This window comes from Chiroxiphia lanceolata, chromosome 1, assembly GCF_009829145.1.
Source record: "Chiroxiphia lanceolata isolate bChiLan1 chromosome 1, bChiLan1.pri, whole genome shotgun sequence".
Classification (NCBI taxonomy): domain Eukaryota; kingdom Metazoa; phylum Chordata; class Aves; order Passeriformes; family Pipridae; genus Chiroxiphia; species Chiroxiphia lanceolata.
Window position 1 is genome coordinate 48337370 of NC_045637.1, and position 22488 is coordinate 48359857.

The 22488-nt window shown below is 38.6% G+C and overlaps 1 protein-coding gene across 1 annotated transcript in view; it reads right to left on the reverse strand.

Annotated features, from left to right (window-relative positions):
* Positions 1-22488, reverse strand: part of LAMA3 (laminin subunit alpha 3) — a 118652-nt gene that overhangs the window by 64975 nt on the left and 31189 nt on the right. Inside the window, exons 10-25 of the mRNA XM_032680153.1 lie at positions 21347-21465; positions 17284-17374; positions 16136-16267; positions 14665-14727; positions 13285-13326; positions 13016-13153; positions 12051-12185; positions 9239-9373; positions 8889-9026; positions 8390-8436; positions 7387-7486; positions 6130-6182; positions 5658-5763; positions 4646-4745; positions 4004-4160; positions 656-788 (exon numbers count right to left, since the gene is read on the reverse strand). Of these exons, the coding sequence (XP_032536044.1) occupies positions 656-788; positions 4004-4160; positions 4646-4745; positions 5658-5763; positions 6130-6182; positions 7387-7486; positions 8390-8436; positions 8889-9026; positions 9239-9373; positions 12051-12185; positions 13016-13153; positions 13285-13326; positions 14665-14727; positions 16136-16267; positions 17284-17374; positions 21347-21465 (1689 nt within the window). The remainder of the gene's footprint in view (positions 1-655; positions 789-4003; positions 4161-4645; positions 4746-5657; positions 5764-6129; positions 6183-7386; positions 7487-8389; positions 8437-8888; positions 9027-9238; positions 9374-12050; positions 12186-13015; positions 13154-13284; positions 13327-14664; positions 14728-16135; positions 16268-17283; positions 17375-21346; positions 21466-22488) is intronic.

The following is a 22488-nucleotide window of genomic DNA, read 5'->3' on the forward strand; positions in this document are numbered from 1 at the left end:
AGTCAATATAGGCCAGTGATGACCCCAAACTGCTCCCACTCTGCCAAATGGTATCTGTGAAGTCTTCAGTTTTGTCTTTGAATTACTAAAAGGATCTACAACTTAAATCCATTAGCTCCTATCAGTATGCTGAGGTTATGCACATAGGCTTGGTATGCCCCTACCACTGAAAGGATATGAAGTACTTATCTTTTATCAGGGCCCAAAAGGCATTACATGCTTTTGAGGGCTGAAATCAGAACTAACTTGGTAGACTGGATTCATCATTACACAAATGTTACTCACAGGATGAAGGCAGAAGCTACATTTAAACTGAAATAATAAAGGCAAGTAAACCAAAATAAGTGCTGTTACCTCTTCTTTAAAAGTTTCATAAAGCCTACAGTTCAGAGTTTCTAAGTACAGGACTGAAATTACTGCGTTTGGCAAACATTTGAAAAAACAAATGTTGATTATTATTGTAAGCAGGGGTTTCGTGCAAACACAGCCACATCAATTAACACTGCAAAAATATATTAGAGGAAGCACAAAAGCACTGACACTGTTAGAGGTGATGCATTTTAAGCAACACTAGAGATTTGACTTAGGTGCACCTTGAAAAGCCTCCTCTGATCAAGCATTCATCTGATCTGTTTCGCTACTGGGTTACACCTACCTGCTTCAGGCCGAGATTGACAAGCAGATATGCGACCAGATAATGTTTCACCTCCAGGGTTAATATACCTCAGGATAATGCGAAACAAGTAGAGGTTTGATTTTCCCACATTCAAAGTTATCCTCACTTCATTCTGAAAAATGGAAGTTAATAAACAAAAACAGCCATAAAGTGCTGAATAGAGTAACAGTTAGAAGCCATGCAAGCACCAGACTAAAGTCCTACAAGAAAAATATGCATGCAGACAAGTATATACTGGAATGGCAATGCTGGTGTATGATAGAGGAAGACAGGCAAGCCTAGTGAGAAAATTAATTCACTTACAAGTATAATTAGTGCCAAAATGTTTTCCCTCAGCAACTGAGATCTTCCCTTTAGAGTTTTTTGAGCCCAAGCTGACATAGCGGAGGACTAGGTGGAAGAGCTTAGGGGAAGCCACAGTGATAGGCACAACCACCTCTGGCTGGGAAAAATAAAAAGAAAGGGAAAAAGGAGGAATGGAAAGTATATTATTTGTTACCAACACCCAGAGAAAGAAAAACCATTTGGCAAAGACAAAAGGCTCGGGCAGCTTACAAAAGAACATAGAACAAAATCTCCTGTGAAGTAAAACTTGTTGAATACACCTTCCCCAGAAAGACTCAGAATGGCTGAACTAACATGTGTTGATACTGCACCTTGATACACGGACAGTATTTTACTGTTATTCCCCACACTCATGCCATAAAGGAGGTATATGGTATCAAGGGCTGTCCATATTCCTGGTTTTCCAAGGAACAGGCCAGAACCATTGATCCTAGTCTGAGATCACACACAACACTCCACAGCATGAAGACTGTCACTGCAACTTCTGCTGCTTTACCAGATCCTGCAGTTTCTTAGAGATGCAATACCATGAATATTCTCTGTGCCCTGGGGCTGACACCTCTGGAACCACTGAATTCTCAAGTCTACAGGAGGCTGCATTCACATAGCCCCATTATTCAGTTTCCAGAGCAACAGAGACGTTAAATGTCAGTGGATGATTACGAAAAAACAGGACTGGTGCAATCTCATGGATTTGGCTTCCTTCTTTTCATCCTAAATCCTAAAGCTTCCCTCATCCAACTCCCACCAGTTTGCCCATCACAATACACTTGCTGTCCTTTTCCAAGATGCTTATGGCACAATAACCTCCCCACCACTGTGGTTCATTCTGCTTCCCCAAATGCACACAGGTTTTCTCTGTTTCACACATTTGAGAACAGAACACATAGCCTCATTTTTGTCTTACTTCTAAAAGCTACAATAATTCCAAGACTGCCAGTTCCCATATGCTGCTGTGAATGTATACTCCTCAGTTTTGTCATCATCATCCCAGAGATCTCCACCTTCTTAATACAAAGGTAAAGCAAAAAGCAAAGCTAGACACATCACAAACGGGAGGGCTGAGAGATCTGCAGAGATTGGATAACTAAAATTTAGGTGATTGCAGTAGAGCAGTGGACTAGAATGGGAATTACAGACAAGTAGGGGAAGTGTCAATTTAAATGGAGGATAATGACTTCTGAAGGATACTACATGGACAAGACAAATACTGAGGGAACACCTGAAAAATAGATACAAACAAAATAGAAAAGGCAAAAGAAATAACAAAATATGGTTCAGGAAATTTATTAAAATGGTTTCTAAGCCTTTATGGAAAATTTAGAAGACAATGTGAAGGGAGAGAAAGAGGAGATATGTGACGAATGAAGGAGGAAGAGGTGTTGGTCCCTGGCTTCAAGTAAAGCCAGGGAACAGGCAGAAATTATTCTTTGAGCTCTTGTCACAAATTTAGGCAACTCTGGCCAGTACCTCAAAATCTGAGCCTGACTGTCAGCTTCTGAGTCTTACAATGAAACGCCCATGTCAGCAGCATGACAGGGCACAGTGATTTCCACTGAGGTCACACACAGCTTATCTATTTCACCCCAAATTTTTTCAATTGTATTGAATTAGTTTTATTTTCACAAAAAGTTACATTAGCCTTTTGTGTGGTTCATATGGTAGCACTCTTTACCTTCTGCAAAATAAAAGTCAGGAGGATTATTTCAGGGTCCTGCAGGACACAAAAACGCTATGTAAAAATTCGGAAAGTTCCTTGAAATTAAGAACATGATAGTATGCAAGGATCTAGCTAAGGATGGCCTGGAGCTGGCAATTACTTACATGAGTGAAAAGCCTTATGCAGGTAAGCAAAATAATACAGACTTTTAGCAAGATTAGAGACTAAGACCTTTCATCACCTCTGTACAAAATGTCACTGGATAAGAAATGCAAAAAGTAGCTGAGTTAGAAAGCAGATGCTAAGAAATCACAGCTACTGGAGAGTTGCCTTCATTTATGAATGCGGAATAATTCGGAAAATCCAAACACAGGAGCTCTGGGATAAAAAAAAAATAACAAAACCAAAAACAAAATAAGAAGAGACACTGAAAAATGAAGATCATAAGGAAATCATTGTGCCTGTGCAATGATTATGTGCTTATGTCTCAGCCTATAGTGATTCACTAGTCCTTGGACAAATGGAAGCTGGATACAACTATACCAAACCACTATTTTTAAGACAAGTGAATAAATCCCATTTATTACTCAAATCTACTGTTTTAAAATCCTAGTTCACTTGCTCAGCAGTTCAGTTTAAAGTCAGACAGGTCCCTTCTCACTCAAATTATGGTGTCTTTCTTCCTGTGATTTACTTATTCCCTCAGCTGTTGTTTAGTTTATTTGTAGTCTGCCATGAGAATAAAATAAATGTTGCCAATATGCTCCTGCTCACAGTTTCTTTTACTGAATAACACACCTTCCTGTTTGCTGTAATGTGACAGTACCATTCATAATAAAAGTTGGTGCCTTTCTCTTCCTTACCCAATATAAGTCGCAAATGTAAGACAACTTCAGTGACAGCACTGTGATGGTACCCGAAAATCTTATGGATGCAGACTGCTGCAGAATTGTGCAATTAAAATTATTTAGCCAAACATCAATCTTCTTCTGTTTCTACTGTCCTTGGCATGACAGGAATTTCTGCACTTAGTATTATAGACTTCAAAGCTATTAGTTCTTTTCTTTACAGCTATCTCACAAAAAACAAAGCCCCAAAGAACACTTCTGAAAAACACATATTTGCACAAGCAATGACCTGACAGTAATACCAACACTCACTAATGCACACAGCAATATAGTGCCAAAGGTTTCGGATTAGTGAGATCCTGTCCTTTTTTCTGTTTTTATCATGACCTTGCACACACATAGCAGTACTATAAAGACATACATACCATACACTTATGTTTTCACCCCAAAGCCTTGAGTGAAATACCAGCTTACTTGTATAGAGGACATCCGGGCATATCCTCTCCAACTGAAGCTAGGAAATTCCTGAGGATCATAGCCAAACCGAATTTCCCCTCCCTTGACAGTAGTACCATCTTCAATCTCAAACTTCATGTGGTGCAGATCAGGAAAAAAATAGTTTTTTTCAGGCCTTTCAAGGAGAAAAAAAACCCAACAAATCAGCAAAGAATTAGCATCATTTATGGTCTACATCTAAGAGCAAAAAGCAGTGGAAAGGAGGTGATATACTGAGGTATATCACTGAGGAGGTGATGACTGAGGAATCCTGACAGCAGCTAATGAATTCAAGACAGCTGGTAAGACAGATGCAATGAGAATTCTCTTTCCAGAAGCTTTTACAGCTTACCTACATTTTCCTATATAACCTATATATAGATACATACGCAATACTACTGCAAAACAGGTATTGGTTATTTAAGGAAACAGGTTAAAAAATCTTATTAAAATAACAGAAGAAAACTGCCCAGGAAAATTAATATCAATAACCAGTACAATTTACAAACTTATTTATCAACAAATCCGGAACCTCACATGAAAGTATATCAAGGAACTTGTGGGCAGTTTCAAAAGAACTGCGCTGAAGCACAAGCTACCAGGAGCTACAGCTGGACTCACTCCTGACAGGTTGTCCCCACGACGTGCGCCCTGCACTGGCAGCTACCCGAGGGCTCAGAACATGCTGGGCTGAGGGATCCTCCAATGTCACACTGGCAGCCTGTCAGGCAAAGAGCAGGAGCCAAATATCCCATCAGAAAAAGATAAAAGTTATCAGAAAACACACCTCACTTCAGCTAACTAAACAACATTAATGACTCGCTTCCTCTTTCTGGAGTCCTTCAGACTCTTTCAAATACATGCTAACACACGTACAACTTGCAATTATTTTGAGCTTCCCAGGTTTGTGCTGGGGTGTTTTTTGTTTCTCTCTGGAATGGGAAAAAAGCCACTTTTTAAAAAAAGCCCACAAATAATACACCATGTCATGTTACTAAATTCAGGGCTACAGTTTTGCAGAACAGCCATTTGAATGTTTTGCTAGTAAGTTAGAATTTCTACAGCAATATCACAAAGAATAATTACTAAAAAAACCCAGACAACAAAATCCAAAACCTAACTAACAAAAATTGTAAGATGTTATTTTAGAGTCTGGTATTCCAATATGTAATTTATCTTACAAGAATTGCAATATATGTGTTCATATAACAGTATATGCATATTTCTAACTGACACTAGACAACAATATTGAACAGCTATCTATGGGAGACAGGACTTGTGACACAAACTAACTAAAGGACAACTCTAGTAACGAGGTATGATTTATTGTACTAAGGAACAAGTATGCCAAGGCTAACAATTTCAAGCTGAATTGAATGTTTCTAAACACGTATTTACGTCATAGTGTAAAAGCATCTTGTTTTCTAAGACATGTTAAGCGCTTGTAATCAATCAAGGGTAAAAAGGCAAAGTAGGAGTTGCCTAGATTACAAGCGACTACCAGCAGTAGTGCAAAATGCTATGCACCCAGGTAATCCAAACATTCCCATTTTAAAAATACAACACAGGAAATTCTAAAGACTTTAGCACTAAGTGCAAATATTCTACTAGAGATGTCCTTCATTCATTTTACCTCGGCAGCCAAAATAATTCTTGTTTTCAACAGCATAATAACCAGCTTCACAAGTGTCACAGAAATCTCCACAAACATTAGATTTGCAGTAACAATGCCCATTTTCCTGTGAAGGAAACAGTTTCAACAAAAAATGTTTCAGTAGCTTTTCAGAACTCTAATCTTTCAATACTCAGAATTCCCTGTAATTCTAAAGAGAGAGAACTTTCTAATCTCAACAAAAAATATTGTCTGGACATAACTTCTATCATTTATCATCTTCAATAAACAGAATAGAAAATACTTAAACTCAAGAACATGAACAATTTTCAAAACTTTATACATCCCTAGGATGTATAAAACTAATTCTCTGCTGTATAAAACTAGCTACTTCATGTGCAGAAGCAATAATCAGTACTAAGATTTCTACCTTACCAAATGTTACAACGATTTATCTTTACTATAAATAGTATCTCTTTTAATTTCACTTTACCTGCTGACATTCTCCAACTCCACTTAGTGTTCCACTCACGTCACACTGGCATGCTGCACAAATGAAAAACAAAAAAAAAAGACAACCAGCATTTTGTCTTTGAAGGGAAAAAACCCCACCATCTTGAATCTTCAATTTGGAGTCATTCGGCCACAAGGTGGATTTTGCTCTGGAAGGTTCGGAACAGCAGACAGATAGTGGTACAAGGTGAGAAGAAAAAGCAAAGAAGAAAGAATAAGGATTTCTAAGTATGTGCAGTTTACTGGTGTGTTTTCAAGTGATCTAACCTGTATTTGAAAAAAAAAACAGTATTGAGTTTGAATTTACAGTTGTTTTCTTTCTTAGAAACATTCAGAAAATTGATGCAAAACAGTTTCTTCCAGCCTGACTGGCACCTTCTATTCTGCAGTGCTGCTCTGGGACCAGTTCAGTTCTCCATATGAAACAGAAATGGAGCAAATATTGCAGGAAGGAGCTATGCAGACCTAGAAATTTGGTGAAACCCAGTATTGACTCCGTGGCTGAAGGTAGAGATTAATTAGTGAAAGGCGCAGTACTTAATATTTGAGGAGTTGTTTAGTATTTAGAGATCTAGAGTCAAAGATGTAATGATACCAGTATCAGCTCTAAAGCTACTCATCCTATCTAAGTGGCTGTTGTGGTGGAACCTGTTGGAAAGAAAATAGTTGGAGAGAATCTTTAAAGAATTCTTGTCTTTATCCTTTTTAATCTTTATAATCCTTTTTAATCTTTATAATTTTTATTTTCTGTCTGAGAAACAAACACTCACTGTTAAAAAAAATTGAAAAATCACAGATTATTATAAAGACATAAGCCATAACAGATTTGACACACCCTGTGGTCACAAGGAGGTTTTATATTTCTTTGCAACTAAGAGATCATATGAAGTGACAAAACACTTTTTTCTCAAAACAATGAGTCAAATTCTGGTTTCAGTGTTATGGGCAGAAATCCTGTCTCACTCCAGAAATTTGTCATATAGCCGTATGAATAGCACATTACTGCAACTTAGAGCACACCTTGGTTCAACACTAGACAAACACTCATGATACTATGGTCTCATTTCTCAAAGTAACTGCTGGTATCATGGGTACTTTGTTGTTACAACTAAGTAGCATAAGAGACATGTTGTTAATATGAGTTGTGAAAGTCCCTGAACATCAAAGATGATTTCAGTGAATACAGATGAGTTTTAAAAGAACTTAACACATTTCGTAAGCCAAAGAAATACGTCACCTGTACATCCCTCAGGGTTTTCTTTGGCCAGGTTCCAGTACAACGGTTTGCATTTACTACAGGTAGGACCTTCAACATGCTGAAGACATTGACAATAGCCCTAACGAGAGAAAGGAGTAAATATGGGTTCATCTGTTTCATAAAAAACACACTCCTCTTTTGTACTAAAAACCCCCTATTATTATTAACAGCTCAGGCAGTTTACTGATTTCTAGACATGCAGGGAAATTGAGGCTGATTCAGACTTCTTAAATTCAGAAAAATTTAAGAAGTCTATCCTATCAGCACAGGATTTTTGCACCCTGGATATTTTTTATGTATCTACTCGATTCTAAATGTCCCAATGGATCTACTTTCCAATTCTTTTATAGCCTTATTATAACTGCTATAAGTATAAAAAAAAATTTCCTTAAAAATAATAATTCATTTTCACATTTACTCTTTCCTTTATTGCTGGAAGACACACACAGCTGTTCAAAGGAACCTACATAGACAGCCCTTCCATCCATCAGACTTACCCTACAGGTTGTCTTAGCTACACATTTAGCAATGACTGTGATTTCTAGTAATATGCTACTACTAATAACCATCATTGTATTAACAACAATAACAGTGGAACAGCAACAGTTACAAAGATATAATAATTATTTCAAGAATAACTTGATGCTGAAAGGGCCTGTTGCAATCCAGAACCAGGTCTTTTGAGACATGCATAGGCTTATAGCTGCACATATATATTAGTGTTATAGCATACCAAGAAGACATAAAAGAGTATGCATATTCTACATATAAATGATAAAAACCCCCTGCCCTTGACAGTAAATTGCACTGGTACGATCAAAGAACAAAACACAAAGTTTATTTCCACTGTTACTCTGCAAATAAGCTTGTGCAATTATTTTACAGTCTAAGAACTCAGGGCTTGAGCAATGAGGTGAATGTGTTCAGCAAAGGCACTTGAATGATTAGCAGATACTGTTAGCTGCAATGGTAGAATACTCACAGAGTGAGAACCAATGCTCCCGGAAGGGTCACATTCAGGGCTGACATCTTTATAAAGCAAACACATTGAAAGATCTTTTAAAAACAGAGTTGTGGAATGTAGTAGTGCAGAAGTACAACGTAGCAGGTTGGGCTTTTTAATATAGTTACTTTGGAGGGACTCAAATACTTAACCTTTAATACTTTTCAAATGTGTATTTAGCCTGATTTAGACTATTTGGTTTTGTATGCAAACTAGTTACTTGAAAACCCACAGATATTTTCTTAATGTTTCTGTGCTATCATCTAAAAATAGGTTTTAATATTACAGTTCACTTAATGAAATAACACACAGAATGACAAAATAGGTGATTTAGTACATGCTCCTGGGGGGGTTCCTCCCTTCCCAGGCTTCAGGTTTTCTACAAAACCTGGCATGCAGCAGACTGCTCCGGAGAGCCCTGCAACAAAAAGGGGGGCAATCCCAGTCAGAATGCAGGATTTCCCCTCCCAAGCATTACCTTTGCAGTATGGAAAACTGCTGACAGCAGAAAGGCATCTGTCACACCGTCGTCCTGTGATCCCTGTCCGACAGGGGCACTGCCCCGACACGGGCTCACACACTCCATGCTGGGAGCCGTCGGGAGAGCACTGACAAGCTACACAACAACAAACTGTCAGTGGTGGGAGGGTTCACCCCGTGGGCACCAAGCAACAACTCTCCAAAACTTAAGTACTGTAGAGGTTTTCAATACAATCATGGTTACACGGGTAGTTTTAGATGGAAATATATTCGAGAAAATTTATTTTCTTCTGCATTGCAAATACAAGAAGGAAAACCCCAGTAAAAGGAGAAAAGACTTTTACTCACGCAAACAGCTGGGGTAGCTGTAATATCCTGGAGCGCACTGGTCACATCTAAGTCCAGCATAGTTACTATGGCACAGACACTGACCTCTAGGATCACATGTATTCTCCACTGAGCCGACACCATCACATTTGCATTCTGCACAGAGGAAAAAAAAAAATCTGTCCTGATGGATACATGTTTAAATCATCAGTTATTTAAATTAGAATTTGCAAAAAAACCGCCTTATCTTTAAATGTAAATCAATCATGAGAAAACCAGACAAACCATTATTTTACCACCAAAAATTAATATGCTCAAATAGATGTTTATTCTGTAACTGCTTCCTCAACCATTGATGATCACGTTCCCGCAATTCTATAATGTACAGTTTAGAGATTCAGTGTGATGCCTTGCAAAACGTGTAAGCGACAGAAATCCATCTTACAACGTGAATAATGTCACATGAGAGAAGTACTTAACAGTTTTAAAAAAAATTACCTCTAAGAAACAGCATCCACCAAGCCAGACCAGGTCTAGTGGCTACCAAGATGTATATAAGTAACAATGCACAAGCACAAGCTCACGATGAACAAGGTAAAACGTGCCAACATCTTAATTCTACAAGATGCCAAGCAGTGCATTGCAGGAATCCGCATGTAACACTAAAAGCATGTTGTCAGACTATAACTCCACAAATTTCTTGTGGAGTTATTATTTTGGCTAGCAGCTCCATCACAGATAACACGTGCTATTTTATTGAGATGATGCTGGATGTTACACAGGGTCATACTTCATAGGGACACAAATGGGAGCCCATCTGAGAATCCCAGACCTCCCAGGTACAAGTCAAAGTGTTGTAGTTAATCCCTTGGATCTTATGACTGACAGAAATGGCAAATTGACAGAAATATAAACCCAACATATTCATGTTTCTGAATGCCCCTTTTGGTTCCTCTTTCTGCTGCAGTCAAAGACATCTGACTTTACTCTGTTTACTTCAAAGACGCTTGGAAAGACGCAGGGTTTGCTAAGAAGTTAGTATAAGAGAAATATGAATACTGAAGCTTCCAAAAACTAGAGTCCACCTCTAGCTGAATAATATATTGCACTCTATCCTAATTTTAATACTACTGTTTTGTTTGAAGGCTTTATTTGGATATCACTCTATTTGAATAAAGCTTCTATTGAGTTCAACAAGGCAAGACCAGAGAGATTAGTGTAGTTGCAGCAGCCCAAAAGTTACAGATCTATCTCCCTCTTGAAGATGACAACTCCATACAGGAGTAGCAGGTTGGGCTACTCACTTTCCACCACAGTTTGCAGCATGCTGCGTAAATTTAAGTTTAAACCCATTGCAGCTTATTTTAACTGAACAAACTGTGAACTGCAGCAGGTTTGAGTAATCCAACTGGCAGTGTTTTCGACTATTTTTATCTGTCTTTTACAATTTGTTTTGCATGCTCTTTTAAGCTTTTCTGTCTCTTTTCAGCTTTTGGTGTTCAAAGATCAAACATATTCAATATGGGTTTGATTTGCTTTAAGATTGTTTCTTGATTCTGTTCTAAGAAAAAAAAAAAGGTTATTTTAAAACCACTGAACACTGTGTACCAACAGATTTTATGTTTTTCATTAAAAAATGTTCATCTGCTCCAGATAAAAACCACAGTCATGTGCTATTTCTTTGTTCCACCCACTGTGTTTGGTAACACAATACAACACCTTTGCAAGGTGTCGTAGTTTCACCCCAGCTGGCAACTAGGTACATGCAGCCATTCACAGCCCACCCATGGGATGGGGAGAAGAATTAGAAAAAAAAAGGTAAAACACAGCACTGTACAGAGTGCTAAGAAGAAAATTAACCCTATTCCAGCCAAAATCAGGACACAAGGACATAAAGAATTCTCCTGTCCATTCATAGGAGATAAAAAAGTGTATAAGCCCAAAGGAAGCAGAACTGACATAGCCAACAACCAAAAATAACACGGTAGAAGAAAGTAAATCATAATGGTCTACATAAATCTTATTAATCTGAACAGGAAAGCACATACCAGAACTCAGCAATAGTTTATATTCTTTCTCAACGTAAAGTTTACTAAGGATTAAGGGCCCCTCTCTCACTCACTGCAAAGGCAGACAAAACCTAGGGTCCAAGTAATACTTGATGGAGTCCTCATGCACAAACAAGACTATTACGTTATACTCCAAAAGTACGCATTAGAAGTTATACTCCACTGATTTCCTTCTCTTGTAAAAAAAGCAGGCTAGTCATTGGTAGCACATACAATGGGGAAACCCCATGGAGATTTTCCACGTTTCATGATTACACAGACAGAGGCTGGCTTGGCGACTGTCAGATGATCTTAAAACAAGGGAGAAATCACCATGAAGGGCAAAATGGGAGCTTCAGATCTTCAGAACACACATTTTACAAGGTACCAAACACGGACCCTCTGCAAAAGCAGATCAGTGATTCACAGCTCTGCTACGCCAGCTCCTCAGCAGCCAAGTGTGCCCTGTTGCTGTGGGCCTTCATGTGAGAATAGGCTGTGGTTATTAATAAGACAGCTGTGCTGACTGAGGGTACATCAAATAGTCTGATCATGCAGAAAAATAAAACAACCCTGTGAGTAAACACTCTATATAATTTTTCTCTACTATGGAAATATGCCTGGAATTGGAGAATTAGAGTATATGAGTATTTCAGCACAAGAGTGCCTGCCCATTTACTAGTGTGAATGTTGCTCCAGCCACTGCAAAAAGGGTACACAAAAAGCACTCCTGTCTGCCTTTTCAGGGGCTTGTTTGATGCTGTACATGCAATCAGCAGCCTTACCTTGGCAGGCAGGGAACGAGTGGTGGCCAGGCTGGCAGATGTCACACTGAAGTCCAGTGACGCCTGAGCGACAAAGACATCTCCCAAGAAAGTCACAGATTTCGGGCTGGGTACCTGCTGAGTTACATTCACACACTGCAAATGAGAAAAGATATTTCAGAGGTAGTCTCTGCACAGGTTCTCTTATCTTTCTTGAAATAAAAATATCAAAAAAAAAGTAAAAGCAACTCCCTGAGGCTCAACAGGATCAAAATTTTCTCATCAGATTTATTTTGATTCATAACAGCTTCTACTGATTGCCCACAACAGGAATAATTCAGCATCAAGGGAAACAACGAAAGAGCAAAAGAAGCTGGCTTGAAGTACTGTGTTCAGTATCAGTGCCAAAGCACTACACTTGGCCTGTTTCCACTCAGAGTCTGACTGATCAATACCGAGCGGTATGCCAACTATTGAAAGTAGTTCCATCTCTTTTGAGACTGTCATGAAACAATTTATGGCTTGGATTTACAATCTCAGGTGGGAGTGGTTAATAAAATGCCTAAAAAGACAGTCCAGAGATGGCTATTAAAGTTCAAAACCAGTTGGTTTTCTAGTATCAATTAGAAAGAGGAACTTGGTACATCAAAGTGACGCTGCAAACTCAAACATTTTTTTTTTTTTTAAGAAAAATAAGGGTAAGTAACAGTAATGTTCCCAAAGGTATTCTAAATTTCATCAATGTTACTAAATCCAACTCCAAATTGGAGTCTGGCAGCTGCATTACACAGCAAACAGCAACCAAGGAAACAGGGACATTTCTAGATTGAAATCTCCCCTTATCACATTTTTCTTCTTCTTTGACTTGTGTGAGTTTTGGGAGAGCCCTGTATGAACACACCTAGATGGCAAAAGAACTTCATCCTTTAGTATAAAACTTGGGTCTGTGTTTTGGATATGCTTGCCAAAAGGAATGTTTGGCTTACCCTGGCAGAAGGGGTACTGAAAATACCCCACTGAACAGGTGTCACAGGAAAAACCCCCAAATCCAGTTCGACATCTGCACTGCCCGGTACTTCCATCGCAGTCATCACCCAGCGTTCCTGCGCCGTGGCACTGGCATGCTGAAGAGCACATTCATAAAGAAAACATTTCCAGCATTATGATCTTAAAGTTTTTATTTCCCTTGGAAGCCAGAGGCTGGCATTTACTCTGGAGCGCAAGCTCCAAGCATCAAAGAAACTACGGCACTTACGCAGACACTGGGGGCCAAAATACCCTGGTTTGCAGCCACCTTCTAGTTACAAGAGGAAAGGAAAAGAAAGAAACAAAGTTAGTGCAAAAAATCACACAATTCCTTGTCATTTTGCAGAGAAAAACAAGATCAGTGCTTAGTAATTAATTACTACTCTTGAACCAAGAAAACTACCTGTTACATGCAAATCTCATTTCAACAAACAACGAACAGTAATCGTGCTAAGTCTGCCAGCACAAATTTACAACTTCTACACAGAAGGTTTCATTCAGAGGGAGCTGCTTTTATGCCTTCAGATGCTGCTCTTTGAAAATGTAGATAGCTCAAGATCTGTTTTCTCCTGTTATATTCATTTTCCTTTGGAGTTTTCCTTCTTCTTTCTTTTAAAAATTTGTGAAAGAAGGGGATATGCAACAGAGCATACCCAGAGGCCTACCAGGGCAACTATTTTGGATATATGAAGGAGATAAGTGGTACAGGAGACTGAGGCTTTTTGGGTTGTGATGGCATCTGCAGACACTTTCAAGAAAACAACTGGGACTTGTAAATACATACATGGATTTGAATATACATACATGAATTTGTACTGTCTGCTTATATCTAAATGTCTGCTACATTCGGAGAAGAAAACACTTTTTCATTTGTCAACATAAATTTCAGTTTTATTAAAGCTAATAGTAATAAAGGTAAGCATGTTGATTTTGGAATATGGAAAAGGTTATGAGGGTTTTTTAAGTCATTACTCTTGACGTGCATTACAAGTACATAAGTGATTTAGTACTAGCTGTGATGATGTCTCTGTTCTGCAGTACAGTAACATAGACTAAAAAATATAAGCCCACCAAAGGATTGGATTTCAGGCAGCTTTGCAGTTGGCTAAATAAGAAATATGTAGTTCTCTTAGAAATCAAAGTCCTTCACTGCCAAGGGCAATGTACAATTTGCCAGGTGAAACAGGACAGTCCTAAGGCAGAGGCCAGTCAGCATTAAGGAAGAGATTTACACCACAAATCAGGGGTTGTCATGTCAGAAAGTTGTACGTGTCAGAAAGTCTTGATGGATCTGTTCATAAGAGCACCAAACAAGATGGTCAGCCCCTCCTGCAGATGTTTGCCAGAGGCTGGTCAAAGCTATTTTGATCCATAACTCTTTCTGGAACTAGCCCACTAAACTCTAATACAATATGATGAACTTCTAGCAAGAAAAAAGGTTCTCTGAAAGATAAACGCCAACAGTGACAAAAATACTACATAAATCTCCATGAAAGAGTAACCTAAATGATTCCATGATTCTACTAAAGAGCAGGCACCACTGAAACAGTGAAAAACAGCAACATGGGGAAAAACAGTGAAATGGGAAAAAGAAACACCAAGAACTTGCCTATTATGTCACCAGCCACAGCATCTCTTGGAATTGGAGAAGTAAAAGGATATATGGGAGTATCTTTAAAACAAAAGAAACAATGAGGTTTATTTGAAACAGACGCATTGATTTCATTAAAAATAATGACAAACAATGAATTCATCTCCTGTCAATACAGAGAGCATGATATTCATATGATTTCAGCTTAATTTTCTTTCAGTTAGGAACAGGGTAAGAAACATTTTATTTTTGATTTCCAATTCAGGTACAAACTTCCCCTCTCGAAATAACAGGATGAAAGGCCAGACATCATTTGGAAATTAAACCAAGTTGCTTTCCTGCTCCCTATATGCTTTCATGCAGAAAATTCACTTCCACCAGTGTTAGGAGAGCTATCTAGGGAGCTCCATATTTATTTCAGACTTCCTGCTTCCAGCTGAAGGTCCATCTCCTTCTATGTGGCATTACCACTTGCTACATGAACTGCCAAAATTCATGACATGTACAGTACACCTCCAGAGCTTTTATTTAAAAATCCTCCAGATTGCTGGAATGTCTTTCCCATTCTTAAAACATTCCTGCATTAAGATGGAATCCAAAGCCCATGAGACAAACATCAGTGGGACTCAGATCAATGTCTACCCGAGCTGAAATTATTTAAAAATGTTGGATTTCAATCAAGAGGAGATATCAGATGTGACAATCTAGAATGCACTGTACAGACAGGATTTATGCTATCACAGCCATTGAATCCAAATAACATTCAATTTTTACAGGTTGCTTTTTTTTGTTTTGTACTGTTTTCCTCTTCTTGTGTTTTTATCACAATACCTCTATTTTAGTCAGACCTCAAATCTTGCCCCAGAAGAATACCTATTTTGTCAGAAACACACTTCTTTCTCCTAAAGGCACAAAACATCCCACCGATGCATTTTTACAATCTTTTCATGGAGTCACAAGCTTCTATGCAGCAAATACAATACTGATGTTACATTTTCTTCTCAGTTATTTTATATATAATTTTTTATGGCAAGAGCATTGTTTATAAGATATGCAAGTTCCAAATCCTAGGAGGTGTCAAGGAGAACACATACACAGTTTCTCTTCTCTCTCTCATTACAGTCACTTTCTACTTCTTGATCCAAGTGGTCTTTATACCTAAAGACCCTGACACGTGTTTAAACGATTTGTTCAAGGCTTTAGGACTGGAGTTCATGATTTACTGAGAGATAGGCTGTAAACTTGATGTCTTAAAAGAATGTAGAATTGTGAGAATGCAGCAAAATCTCTTTGATTTTCAAGTCATTACTGTTTTGTTAAATAAACCTGACTCTCTTCAGTATTATAACAACTGATTTATCAGATCATGTAAACATGTGAAGTTGAAATACCAGATGTTTTTTAACCAAGTCAAGTGTAATGAAAACTGTTAATTCTTTAATATGCCTTTACAATAGAGAAAAAGAAGCATTTGTACTTGTATACTTACAGATACAAAATGGATAACCATAGAATCCATCTGCACAGCGTTCACAGTTTTCTCCCTGGAAATTCTGCTTACAGAAGCAGCGGCCAGACCCTTCCTCACAGCCTTCTGCATGCTCCAAGTTACAACTGCAGGCTAAATAAAAGTATCAGCAATTAGGCACTCTTTAGAAAATAATAATTTGCCTTTTACAGCAGTGCACAGTGGCATTATAACAATAAATTTGCAGTTGTGAATGACTCGTTATTAAAAGAATTAACATTTTCATGCAGTTGCATATTTCCCAAGGACTTTATATCATCAATACATCTCTTAGAAGAAAGACCCATGTTATTTTCTTAGAGTGATTAGGGTATTTTAATTCCAAAATCTGCACACCATTACTCCACAGCACTGCAGCAATTACCTTTTCTGTGGCAACCTCTCATATCTCTCCATGGTCTAGGCTAAGCACCACACTCCATCCATGTTCCCTGACACACAACATGCAGCATCAAGGCCATGGCTTTGCTGACTTCCCATTCATTTCAATACACAACTGTATTTTCATCCCACCTGTGACATGGATCCTTCAGCCTGTTTGTAATCCAACTCTTATCTCTTACTCATACTCAGTTCTTCTTTTTTAAATGTTCCATTAGTAATTATCCTATTGCATCCCTTATAGTCAATAGGTTCAGCATTGCATAAAATCAGAGTAGTGATCCTTGTGACCTTCTGAGCTATAGAACAAAATCTTCAAGTGACCAAGAGCCAAAGGATATCTCACATGTACATTAGAGAGCTAAGAGAAGCAAGATCATGAGAAGAGATGAGAGTGGCTCCCTAGAGGTCCTGAGGTCCTCCTCACTGTGGGGTGTGCAGCAGTACCCCAGGTTTCCATGATCCTATCTCCTCACTAGCCTTTACTGCCTTACTTCCTCCTATTGTCCTGCTGCTGGTCTGAAGCTTTACGCTCATATGACACATAAGTAGAGAATAATATAATTATAAAAAGGTCTAAAGCAAGACAGAAAGTCATTTGCAGCTGTTCCCCAACATCTTTTGGCCACTTTTTCATTTTTCCTCCCCAAAAGACGCATCTTATGCCTTTACTATAGCCAAAAACTCCCAAGCCACCACAAGAAGATACTGCATAGAGTAGGACTCACGTATACAGCCATCAGGAGCTCTCACTGGAACACCATAAGGACGATAGTAACCTTTTGCACACTTCTCACAGTTAATACCAGCTGTGTTATGCTGTGCAAAATAAAACAAAAGGAGAATATGAGGTAAAAAGAGGAACCTGGAAGAATTAAGAAACAGTAACATCCTGTTTCTGTATACAACTAAGGAAGGATTGGCACAGGAAAAAAAGGGAATATGACTGCAATGAAGACAGCAATCATCATGCGGCCTTCTTTAACCACCTATTTTCTACAGACTTCTGAATCATGGTATTCTTGCATAAAGCAGCTGAATTTTATCTTTAAAACATTATAAAGAAAATAACTATTTAAAAAATTATTTGGAAAAATTCTCTTTATATCATGACATCTCTTCTTATCATTCTTATGATATCTGCTTTCTTATCATAATAAATATATTGTTCAAGCAACCATGAATTTTTCCTTATACTATATATCAATTTTTTTCCTACCCTGTGTCTAATATCAGCCATATCAAAATAAACCAAAACCTAAACAGGCCAGTCAGCACAAAAGAGATTTTTCCATTAGAAAAGTATATGTCTCTATAAATACATGCTTTAGGCACACAGAAAAAAAATCCTAAGTAATTTGAACTACAGTAAAAATATGTAATTGCGCTGTGAACACAGTCCTGAGTGTATTTCAACTTGTGCAGCAAAGCTCTCTCCTGCAATGGGTCAGCAGGAGTCTGCAGCAGCAATGGCAAGTACCAGTTCAATAAATCATCATCACATGAAGGCATCCTGATGAACTCATAGATGTGTGAGCAGGGAACCAGAGCAGGAAGCTTTGCCCTGGAGCAACCAAAGCAGTTTCCCCCAGCTCCTACTCGCTGTTTAGTTCCTCCTTAGGGAGTGTTGCAATTCAGGGCTGAGCAGGGACCCAGTATTTACTAGAGGGACTGGTGGGCAGTTATGAACAGGGCAGCCAGGACACTGCACATTCTTCAGAGACTACTGGTGCTAACTCCAGTGGCACACCAGAGGCCCCAGCCCAGACAGAGCTTCAGGAAGAGGATGCCACTGTCCGGGTCTGGGGCGGTGGAGAGTGCCCGGGCCTCTCCCTGGAGCTTGGGGCAGGTCATTAACCTGTACAGAGCTTGAGGGTAAGGATCAGAGGACAGGCCAGCACAGCTGATACTGCAGACTACCTGAACAAGAAGGCAAATGAAACCTTCTTTAGGGAACAAGAGAAGGTGTTATTACTCAGATAACTACAGATACTACAGAGAGCTAGAGATACTACAGATAACTTTAGTAGGGCAATGCAGCAAGGTGCAAGCAATCCAGAAATTATTCTGAATGTATGAAAGGCAATTTCTGATGTAGAGGTTCATGAACCACTTAGGGGAGATGCTCTGTTCCAAATGACACCCACTAACAAGGAAGAACATGTGAAGTTGAGGGCAGCGCTGCCTGCAGTGACCCCAGGATTGTGTATTTTACGATTCTAAGACAAGCAAGCAAGATTAATAGCAGAATTACAATCCTGGGCTTCTGAAAAGCAGATTTTGCCTTGCTCACATAGCTGCTTTGGGAAGGTTCTGTGTGAAACTCTCCTGAGGGGAAAGAAGACCAAGAGAGGTAGTTGATTCTCAGGTACAGCCTCCTTAGAAAAACAACAGTTCTTTCCAATGTGCAAGTATGGCAGAAGGCCAGAACAGGTAAACACAGATTTCCTGACTGACCTCTAACTCAGAAACAAAGTACACAGAAGGTAGAAGCAGGGACAGGCTACTTGGTGGCAATACAAAGATATTGCCCAAATGTGCAGGAGTGGAGTTAGGAAAGCTAAAGCCTAGCTGGAGTTAAAACTAGCAAGGAAGACGAAGCGCAAAAGGAAAAGTTTCTAGGAGTAGAGCAGCAGCAAAAGAAAAGACAATGGGAATTCACTGCTCAGTGTGGAAGGAGATCCAGTGAACAAATCATCTTAGAACACACAAAGGACTGGAAGGTGACAGGACATATTTAACATAGCTCACCTAGGGCAAATTATGCCTAATCAACTTCATGAATCTCTCTTACCAAAGGTGCACAGCAATAGGATGAGAGGCAACAGGCACAGATTAGAACATGGGAAATTCCAATTAGATATTGGAGGAAAAAATTTATCAAGTCAAACACTTGAACAGGTTGCCATGAGTGGGTATGCCATTCCAATCCTGGGAGGTGTTCAAAGTTTGGATGAACAAGTTCCTGAGCAACCCGACTAATTAGACCTGGTCTGAGTAGGGAGTTGGACTACGTGATTTCCAGAGCTCCACTGTTATAAGACTCTAAAGAAAGTAATCTATCTTTGTATGCAACATTTCCACCCTATCACTTCTCTGTTGAGGCATCCATTCCTAACACTTCTTTCCCCCCAATGAAACCAGAAAAAGTAAATTTAAATCCATGTACTTTATTAATAAAAAAAAAATAAATCTATAATTAGATTTATGGTAAACTCATTTAATCCAAATTAACTTCCACAAAATTAACTGCAAACAATTCATAACAGTCATATAACATAGAACTCATAGATTTAGACTAATCTTGCTCTTTTCTATCCTGGAAGCAATATAAAAGAAATGTTCTCTCATGAACAAAGAGCTGACAGAAAGGACCAACACGATAAATCTTACCAGACTGTATGAACAAAGTTCTGCACAGAAATGTCAACTGAAAGACAAAGAACATTTCTTCTACCCATGCTAGTAAAAATAGCTCTACTCTCTTCTGACTGCCTTTTGGACAATATCTGATTATATTGCGGCAATAATAATACGGAAAACATACTCTTTACCGGATATTTCCTTTTTTTGTTCCTTAAATACAGCTATATTTTTAAATGCACAGCATGATAATACATAAATCATGAGGTTTCACAGGAACATAGACTTGATGACAATTTTCCTGTAATGCAACGTTCTGGTCAGCTGCTTGTCACCACACATCATGCACCAGATGACTACACCACAAAAGGAAGACAGACTTCCAAATAAATTTGGATGTATTTAACCATGAGGTCACTGAAGCAATGAATAATTCAGGTTGAAAGGGACCTCAGGAGGTCAAGTGGTTCAGTTTCACTCAAAGCAGAGATAAGTCCAAGATTAGATCAACTTTATCAGAGCCTTTTATGATCTTTCCTTGTAGTAATTAGCCAGAATAGAACAAGTTACTCAGAATGAGAGACATTCTTTCTCTTTCCGAGAACATGTTCTCCATCTGGAGAAGAGATGTTCCAGGAGGATAGAGGTACCTAATGACAGTTTTCCTCTACCTAAAGAGGGAGTTACAGACAGAAGTTAAGACAGAACGAACTCTTCTCACAGATGCACAACAAAAGCCCCAAAGCCAACTATCACAAGTTGCAATTGGGTAAATTCCTACTGAAGAGTAACAAAAATCTCTTTACCGTGAGCGTGATTAAGTGCTATAAAAGATTACCCAGGGTCTGTGTAATGTGCATCTTTGGTCTAATTTTCAGAAGTAACTGGGTATTTCTCAGTGCAACCAGATATAATTTTGCATCTAGCCTTGGTTTGAGTGAAGCACTAGTCCAGATGACTTCCAGAGGTCCCTTGAATGATTCTCTGCTTTTCCAATACCAGTAAGTTTCCATCTTGGTAGAGTCTATATCCTCCTTTACTTCCACTGATGAGGGAGAGCCCTCTGTGTTTTGCTGCAGTAAGGAACCACCTGGCCTGAGCTGGCATTTTATTTGGTTAATTTTACTTCCTTCTGTTAAGCAAGAAAATGTTTTTATAGTAGATTGAATTGTTACATTATGCGGTTTTATTTGAATCACACAGGACTGAGCCAATAAATACAATTTGTATATGTCTTTTACACATTAACAAGTATTGTTGTACAATGTAAATTATTTTCACACATCTTTTTCCATGCTTTGAGTACACCAGAAAAAACAGGCCTATCTAGACTGGTCAGCCCCAAAACTATTGGTGTGGAGACAATTCCACTCCAGTAGCCCTTCTTCAATCGTCATTTATTTAAACTGATCAAAATGACGTTTTTACCTGGCAGTTAATGCAGACTCCTCCACCTTCATAATGCCCATGGATGTTTAAGCTTTCTCGACGCTGATCAACATCAGCATCATAGTAGCAATCAGTGGCATGTCCATGGCAATTGCAGGCTGAAAAAGTAATATTCCAAGTCAGTTTTCTTTTTTTGCTGGAATTCAGTAACGTAGCAAAGCGGAAAAGAAGCTTAGATTTTTTGTATGGGTATACTCAGGCATGCTGGAATACACTCAAATGCACATATTTACCTATCAACAACTGAAATTTCATATTTTCGTACCAGAAACGTAGTACAGTCATGCAGTCATGAAGAAAAAGTGCTGCTAGGCTTATCAGAGGAGGCAACAGTTGTACCATCTCAAGCCAATTTATTTATGCATAAATGCAGAACTAGGAAGCTCCAGAAGAATGGTTACAGCAGTTTTTTAAAATTATCAAAAACATGCTCAAATGTTTATTCTATTTTTTCATGTCTAACAAGATACATCTGGGCTGATGTTCTCTGCACGAAACCTGTATTTAAAATAAACCATTACAGATAAGATATATGTATTTAAACAGAAAGACCTAAACCAAAGAACTCTCATATTCAGCTGTAGATACAGATATACCAGCAAGCGTGGCTATACATTTACCCAGCTGCTGTCTTCTGAACGGAGACATTTTAAGTATGGGTTGATTCTACTTCCCAAGAATTGTGAATACAAGAAGTGTGGTTTAGAGAAGTATGGTATGAAGAACAGTAATACCACCAACAATATTGTTGTTGTTGTTGTTATTATTATTATTTAGAAAAGGATAGAATTGGGTGACTGAGATAACCCATTTCCCCAGTGTACGGTTGTTTATAGTCTCAGCTGTGATAAATTTTACTTTAGGTGGTTTGTGGTTAGCTCCTTTCCTTTACTTTTCCCTCCTGTTAAGCTAAACAAATGTAACAGCTGAACTCCGAGTTGCTCTGAATCCATCTACACATATATGTTCTGCTACACTTCTTCTCACTAAGAATGCACTGCTCAGAAGAGATCGAGATATCCGTGAGGCTTTGCGTGCAGGCACATCAGCCTCACAGGTGCTTCACCCTAGGATATTCACCTATTGAAAACACCTGAGATAAATCCACTGATGTATCCACT